The sequence below is a fragment of the Theobroma cacao genome, chromosome 9, assembly GCF_053813885.1.
Source record: "Theobroma cacao isolate CCN51 chromosome 9, ASM5381388v1, whole genome shotgun sequence".
Lineage (NCBI taxonomy): Eukaryota > Viridiplantae > Streptophyta > Magnoliopsida > Malvales > Malvaceae > Theobroma > Theobroma cacao.
Window position 1 is genome coordinate 41524084 of NC_142647.1, and position 8288 is coordinate 41532371.

General features: G+C 32.1%; 1 protein-coding gene across 2 annotated transcripts; it reads right to left on the reverse strand.

Annotated features, from left to right (window-relative positions):
* Positions 1-1402: 1402 nt before the first annotated feature.
* LOC18589880 (ABC transporter G family member 15-like) lies at positions 1403-7730 on the reverse strand. Of its 2 annotated transcripts, XM_007015049.3 has the most exons (10): positions 7585-7730; positions 7196-7471; positions 5218-5297; positions 4637-5098; positions 4417-4539; positions 3869-4000; positions 3342-3626; positions 2960-3232; positions 2767-2874; positions 1403-1940 (listed from the first exon to the last, which is right to left on the reverse strand). In XM_007015049.3, exons 2-10 carry the CDS (start codon positions 7431-7433, stop codon positions 1584-1586), a joined length of 2058 nt encoding a protein of 685 aa, XP_007015111.3. In that variant the 5' UTR covers positions 7434-7471; positions 7585-7730; the 3' UTR covers positions 1403-1583. The 2 variants fall into 2 exon arrangements, with proteins under 2 accessions (XP_007015111.3, XP_017983616.2); XM_018128127.2 differs by lacking the exon at positions 7585-7730 and having other exon boundaries at positions 7196-7559.
* Between the last annotated feature and the right edge of the window lie 558 nt (positions 7731-8288).

The following is an 8288-nucleotide window of genomic DNA, read 5'->3' on the forward strand; positions in this document are numbered from 1 at the left end:
ACGCCAGAAGGAGAATGGGATATGGACCGTTTAACGGAGGTGCTACCCGAGGATTTTGTGCAGCAGATAGCAAGTTTGTTACCACCCTTCGGTTCACATTGTCCAGATGTACCAGAGTGGGCACATTCCTCATTAGGCTGTTTCACATTGAGCTCGACGTACGACCAATTGAGGACGGCTGCTGTTTTGAGTAATGCAGTCTACGATGATGGATGGAACTTAGTCTGGAAATGGCAAGAATCCCAATGTATATGTCTGTTTCTTTTCTAATGTCTCCATAATAAAATTCTTACAAATCATGAAAGGGTGCGCTGCCGACTGTCAAATATTGCAACTTATTCTCAATGCAGGTTGGAAGAAGAAACAATCTTACATTTGCTTCGTGATTGCCCAATCGTAAGTTCACTATGGATCCGTCTGCTACCTCAGAATGAAGTGGATAACTTCTTCTCTTTATCTATGGGTGAGTGGTTCTCCATTAATCTCAGAAGTCGTAAGGTATCTGCTCATGATGTTCCCTGGAGAATTATTTTTGGAGCAGTTTAGTATTGGAACTTCGACTACGTGTAGTTGCGGGAAAATTATTTTATTTGAATGATTTTTAATTTTAATATATATATATCTTAAGATATATGCTAATATCAATATGCTATAAAATCATTCACAATATTTATATATCAGTAATTACTATTAATTAAATATATTTTTTATTCATATTAATCATTCCATTGTTGATACAAGGATTAAGGCTCCCAAGAGTTCACTATGTACATAGCTAATAGCATGGAATATAATAAGGTAAAACATCAAGTTAGCACTTAAGCATTTTATATAATAATAAGTGTATATATCTTCTTATCAAAAGCTAGTTTTAAATCCCCATCCTCAAAAGTTTACTTAATAAAAAATAAAATTAAGTATGAATTTGATTTTTTTGCATCATATCACTTATCATAAGATAATTATACTATGCATAAAATAAGTAAACATTTCAAACGTATTACTTAATCTTATCATTATATTTTATTTAATCAAGCATATCTTTTTTATCTTACACATTTTTCCCTTTCATTTTTCTTTTCTTAAAATTATAAAAAAAATAGTATGACATAAGTACTCTTTAATATAACATATAATCTATTCAAATAAATATATAAGCCTATTACACTTACCATATAGAAATAAAATAATTAGAAGAAAATCAATTTTAACATTTATATAATTAATATGAAAAGATTAAACTGAATTTTAACATTTACATTATAATTAATTAGCATTGATTTAGAAATTTACAAGAAAAAGTTGGGCACAATTATATTACTTTGGAAGGGTCATTAATTTATTAAAGAGATATAAACAACATAACATTATATATATATATATATATATGGAGCAATAAAAAAGAAAAGAAAAAAGGATCCATATATATGAAAATTCAATACAAACTCTGTATTTTTCTTATTTTTTTTTGTATAAGCAAAGATTTAGTAAGCTACACAAACAGCAGATATTTCAACACAGTATTAATCAGTAATAGCAATGGCACGTTTTCAATGCCTTATAGTTTTTTGTTTTCATTTAATTTAGTGTAATGGAGAATTAAGCCCCTCTTGAGAAGAAAGTGAGTGGAGAGGCTGGTGTCGCTTGGAAGCAAAAGATGGCGTTTTCCTGAAGGAAGGCCTTTTGCTAAGATGCTGTAGAGTCCTCTTGGCATAAATTTCCTGCACCAGTGGTGAAGCTCTTTCCTTGATCTTGAGAATGCTGAAGAAGAGAAGCCGGTAACATACAAGGATGAGCACCACTGCACTCAAATCCCACCACTTGGAACGATCTACTGGGACCCCAAAATATTTTGTAATGATTTCCTCGCCGGTTAGTTTCGGATCACCAGGTAGTAAAGGGTCGAATTCAAGGCCAATGAAATCGTTCTTGTAGGCACCCTGCATAATTAGATTCATCAACGTGATCACTTCTTATTTTATTCTAGGATTTTGTTGCGTGAATCCTCGTGCTAAGCTTATCATCAGTTATTATAATCCAGGTCTTGCCTGCTTTAGTGCTTGTTTGCTAGCTACTTTGCTTCCATTTCCGAGGTTATCATGTCACAAAACCTAAATTAAATTATTTTTGTTGTTGGAGAAGCATTTTTCAACTGTAATTAAGGTCAAATTTGTCATTATATTATGGGTTACTATAGTTTAATTTTATTGAATTTTGTCATTATAAATTCAATTTCATTTATTTTTAGTTAAAAAATAATGAATTTGGTAAAAATTTGTCACTTGTATTAATAAAATATTTCATTAAATATTCTAGTTCCGTTATTTTTTTTGTCTAAATTCAATAAATTGAAAGTATAATGACAACATTCAATAAAATTGGCTAAGCCAAAAAAAAAAATTCAATAAAATCCAAGTAACAATGATAAAATTCAATATTGAACCATAGCATAGTAGTAAATTTGATTTCAATCAATTTTCATTAGTTTCAAGATTCAATTTTACCCTTATGCATTTAAGTATCAATCTTTTTCTTCTAATCTTCTCCTTGTGTATGTATATATTTATATATATTTGTCAAAAAAGAAAATAAATGTCCTGAAAAGATAGTATAAACTTCTCTCCCGTCCAATTTTAGCCTACGGTATTTTTGACAAAAAGGTGGCATGAATAACCTTTAGATAAGTATTATTTAGGAACATGCAAAAGTAGTTATCTTGATGAGAAATGATTAGAGCATAAGTACTTGCATATTAATGAAATATACCTGAAGTGCCCATGAACTAAAACTGATATATGAAATGGGGTAGCGCCAAAATATCTTAGGAAGATCAGGCAGCAACCTGAAGAACCCAGATGTCATCATTATAATTCCCTGCACAAACAACAGAAATATGAAAACAATGGTAGCAAAAACATCAAATGGAAACAAATCCTCAATTACTTGTTTTCTCACTTACAATTATTCCGGCTCCTGTCACAATTCCCATCAGGTAATTCGGAACCAATGAAGCTACCACCATCATCAGACTCTCAATCACAGTGATGCTGAAAAAGATATTGAGGCAGAAGAACACATAATGTGAAAATCCGGATCGAAATTTCACCAGGTAAAATGTTATAGTCCCGGTGATAAGTGCAATTGCAACCAAAAATGGAAATGAAGAGAAGAAATTGGAGAGGGTATAAGCTGCAACTCCATAATATCCATTGAGCCTTTCTTTATTGAAAACCTGTTTCAAAAAATTGGAAATGCAGATATCAGACGCAGCAATGTAACATGCCAATGTTAATACTTTATTTAAGTCAGCTGACTTATAAAAGTTAAAACAGACTGTTTACCTTTATTTCTTCAATGAAGGAAGGAAAGCCTCCTATAGACATAAAGGTCATGAAACCTGTAATAAATCCACCACAGGCTACCCGAGCGAGAATTGCAGTATTTCCATAGCCAACATTATGGAAGACGGTTCCAACACATATAGAAACAAGTATATATATCACTATCCTAGCCCAGTAATATCCTGCATCTCTACACATGTTGACAAATGATCGTTTTGTCAATGTTGTAAGTTGCTTCAACCATCTTGCTTGACTTCCACTCTGTATTTCTACCTCAAGTCCTTCCTGCAATACATAAATTTTTTCAGGCAGCGAATTATATTTTAGCAATTAGCGTGATAGGAGTGATTGATGTCAGGGAATATGTTGAAATTTGTGGTTGTTTTAACCATTGATTGCAAGTGATCAACAACATTCTCAGTTGTAATAAAATATCCATGGATACCCATGTCACTCAAAAATTTAAGCAGTTTTTGGTTTAGAAAATCAACGAACAAGACCGAAAAGCTATAGTTTTGATTGCTTACAATTTTGGATATTTCTTGATTCCTAGCTCGGGCCGTTTTTGCGTACTTTGAGCGCCTGTACTTATCAACAAGGGCAGCCTTGATCTTTGCTGTTGCCATATCCAAGAAAGGGTCTGATGATGTTGGTTTATCCTGTAATAATGCAACAGAAGATTATTTGTGACAATATTTAGCTTATTATCCAAGAAAAAACATACGTGCGAAATTCTACAAATGGTTTGAACATTAATTGCAATCTTAATTCCTAACACAGCTGAAAACTATTATGTTCTATGAGACATGCTTCTCAGACAACCTGTTATGTAGGGCAAGTCAGATATTTAAAAGTTTTATTCAAGCATTCTAAACTGAAGAGCCAAGTTCTTTGACAAGAATTGTTTAAGCAGATGCCTGCTGGTGTTTGCCAAAGAAATACAGTATCCAAGTTCTTCAAGTGTACTCGAAATGTCATGGATAAAAAAAAAAAAAAAAATGAAAACAATGCTTCAGCTTTCAAGGAACTAGTTATTATTGAGTAGCATATGGAATTGGTGTTGAGCGATACATACACGCAGTCTTTGAGAACCCTTCAATGTAGCCGTTACGGCATCAAAGTCTGAATTTATACATCGGAGGAAGTGATCAGAAGGATTTCTTCTACTTGGGCATGGAAAGCCAGCTTCAGCAAAGAACTGTGAAAATCAATATTGAAAAAATTACATTACAAGAATAACGTCAAACTTATGTAGGTCGTTCATGAAAATCACATGAAATGCCTTTTCTTTATACCTCAACAGCCATCTTTGCCTCTCCAAAATAAACAGTTTCACCACCAGATAATAAGAAAAGGTCATCAAACAGCGCAAAAACCTCACTACTTGGCTGGTGAACAGAAGAGATAACTGTCCTCCCATCGCGAGCAATGTTTCTGAGAGATTGAACTACAAAGAAAGCCGAGGCACTGTCAAGGCCGCTAGTAGGTTCATCCAGGAACAATATTTTTGGCATTGTGATGATTTCAAGTGCTATGCTAAGTCTCTTCTTCTCCCCACCACTTATTCCCCTTAAATGCCAATTCCCAATCACTGAATCAGCACATTCTTGGAGACCCATTTCCATAATTGTTCCCTCCACAATGTCTCTCACTTCCTCTTTGGTCAAGTTATTTGGAAGCCTTAAATGAGCTGAGTAGCTTACAGTTTCTCTCACTGTGAGAGTTCCCAACATCACATCCTCCTGAGTCACATAAGCCTGAAATTTCCATATGCATCAAATTAAATGTCAACATAAAGTGAGAGTGAAAAATATTGCTCTCCAATTTAATTATTTGAATTTGTTTCCGAAAGCCTTAAGAGAAGAAAAAAACTTACAACACCACCATAGTCTAGTCTCTTCTTCTTCCCATTTAGAAGAATATTCCCGGTCATGACCACATTTCTGGCGAGTCTACCTGTACCAAGATCAAGGTACTAAAATGGTTAACAGAAAAAGTAATTTAACAGTGCTGATATTAAATGTGTTTATCAAGTATTGCATCACTAAAAAAATCAATTTTACATGGCTTTTGATTTCTTAAAGGAGACAGTGATAGAGTCAAACTTTTATGTTTGAACAGCGAACATAAGAAATTTAACATTTGTAAAGATGAAATTATAATTTTTTTTAAAAATTAAAAAATAAAACTATAATTAAAAAAAAAAAAACAAAGAAGACTAATTAGACATTGAAACAGTAATTCTGGGTTCAAATTTGTATGAGTTGAAGACTTCATTTACTTTTTCCACATCACACTCACGTGGGTGAGGGTGACCATTTACATTGTAGTTGTCGGCATGAATGGTAGATTTCCTGTTGAATTGACACCAATTTAATAATAACTGCTAACTGGAATAATAATGTTATAATAATATAATTATGAAATGAAAGGTCCCACTTTGAGAACTATTCCATCGATGTCGATTTTTATGTTCTTTTTTAATATATATATATATATATATATATATATATATATATATATATAAAATCATGTATTTTTTTGTTCAAAGAGCTGAATTTGTATTTTATTTTTTTAAAATTGAAAAAATTAAACACTGTAATTGACAAAAAAAAAAAGAGAAATTCTATAAACTTTGATGCAAATAAATGTTTTCTATATGCCAAAAACAAAAATTTCACGGGATAATGTGCCAAACTTGAGAGGTATAATACAAATTTCACGAGAGTTTGGGTGACTTTGAAAGGTGCATCACATAAAAATTAGCACACCTGTCATGAATATGGGGGTCCACTTTATTAAGAGACGGACTTTGCTTAATTAAAGGGGACCCTTTGCAGATGGCAGTTCGTAGTTAGCTATCTTTTTGGGCGGGCAACTAATTAATGAGGGAAATTAATTTCTTCCCTCTACCATGCAACTTACTGCAAACACCAGCCCATGCTTTTCTGCCACACTGTTCTATTTTATTAGGTTAACCAACAAAGTGATGGTATTGAATTTATATTTTGACAGAAAGGATTGATTTTATTATTATTATTATTATTGTTGTAAGACCATAGAATTTCTACAGTGTCAAAAATCTTTAACAATGTATATGTTTGGTAGAAGACCTAATTCCTACATATGTATGATTAATTTAATCCTACCTCTAAAATAAGAAGCGTTTTGGGACAAAGTTTACATTGACTGTCAATGTTAGATTTAATGTGTCTTTCTTTTTACTGACATATTGTCAAGGTATAATAAATGTGGTAATCACCCCTTCTGTTCATGTTACCCCATCAAAAACTAAAGTAAATTGATACTAAAAAGAAAATTATAATTATTTAAATAACTAAACTACAATAATTATTTTAAAAAAGGAAAAGTTTAGCATTATATGTAAAGGTAATTTGTCTTGGAGCTCTCAAGGCACTTGTTAGAAAACCACTTCTTTGTTCCCAATCAATTTTCCTTCTTTGTTTTTTTTTTTTTTTGGTTTTCCTTTGATGACAATAATTCTTTGTTGTTCCTTTTGATATTGCTAATCAATTTTGTTGCAAAACCCAAAAGGCTTTGAAAAGGAATTTTTACTAGGTAGTCAAGCTTATTGTTATAAGACACATGAATGCTCCAACAAATCGAAAGCAATCCTATCCAAAAGAAGAGAGTGAACAACATTTTCCTAGAATAGCAACAACAAAACTTCTAGTAAACTAACCGTTCCTCATATTTTATTTCTATTAATTAGTATTTAGTTAAATGATAATAATATATACCTATTTGATAAAAATGAAAATCATCTTTGTCTTATGCATATAATATTCACCAAAAAAAAAAAAAATGGAAGAAAGGGAGAGAGCAAACTAAACCTGCAAGAGAGTCAAGAAGTGTGGATTTTCCAGAGCCAGATGGACCCATAATAGCCATGATCCTTCCAGGCTCAGCATATCCACTAAGTCCTTGAAGCAGCCTTTTCGTTGGTTTGTTAGCAAAGTTTGGCAACACCACCGTGAGATCCTGCCAAACCAAGTAAACACCCCTGACTTCTCCCTTAGCACCGCCGCCAGCAGCACCTTTCTGACTGCAGCTCGCCACCTCTATCTCCATAGCAGATCACTGGCTGAGGAAATCCGCAGCTGAGCAAACTGGAAAAAGAGGTAGAGAGAAGAGAATAAGAACATGAAAATACGCCCATCTACACTTTGAGAGTTGTTATTGGCCTGTTAGTGATTGAACGAACGATCACCAAACAACTAACCATTAATGCGGCTCCTGTGAATTGAGGCTCATACCAATAGCATGGGACAGAGAGAGAAATAAAAATAAAACTAAAAGAAAGAAAAAGAGATTAATGGGCTGATTTCAAACAGATCAGAGTCATATGGGTGGCAAGTGAATGAAATAAATGAGTGTGGATGGAATGACACTAGATAGTACTAGACGTAGCATTCATGACTGATAGTTACCAGTACCTTCTTTATTTCAATTTTACTAAACCAAGGTTTTTTTTTTTTTTTTTTTCATACTATAACAGTACTATACTATATTTCTATCTTTTATATGTATTTCTGTTAAAATACTATTTCATATTGCATGTAATTTAAGAAAATATTTTTTATTTTAAATTTTTGTAAAAAAATTTTAGAATTTTAATATTGATAGCTATTTTTTTTAAAAGAGTATTGATAACTAATTCTTTAAATGTAAAAAAACAAAATTCAATATTGGCAGATAAAAAAATGTAGGAATTTGAGGTATTCAAGATTTTTTGTTTTTGGATATCAGGTTAAGATTTACAAAAAAAAAAAAAAAAGGTTTTGGCCCAAAAGGAAGATTTTTAAAAAGAGAATTTATAAGTGTTTAAGAAGTTAAACATGTTTTAAACTAATATCGAGGTATACTACTTGAAAAAATATTTAAACTATTCAAGAAATTTAAATAAGTTCTTATATTTTTATTTTT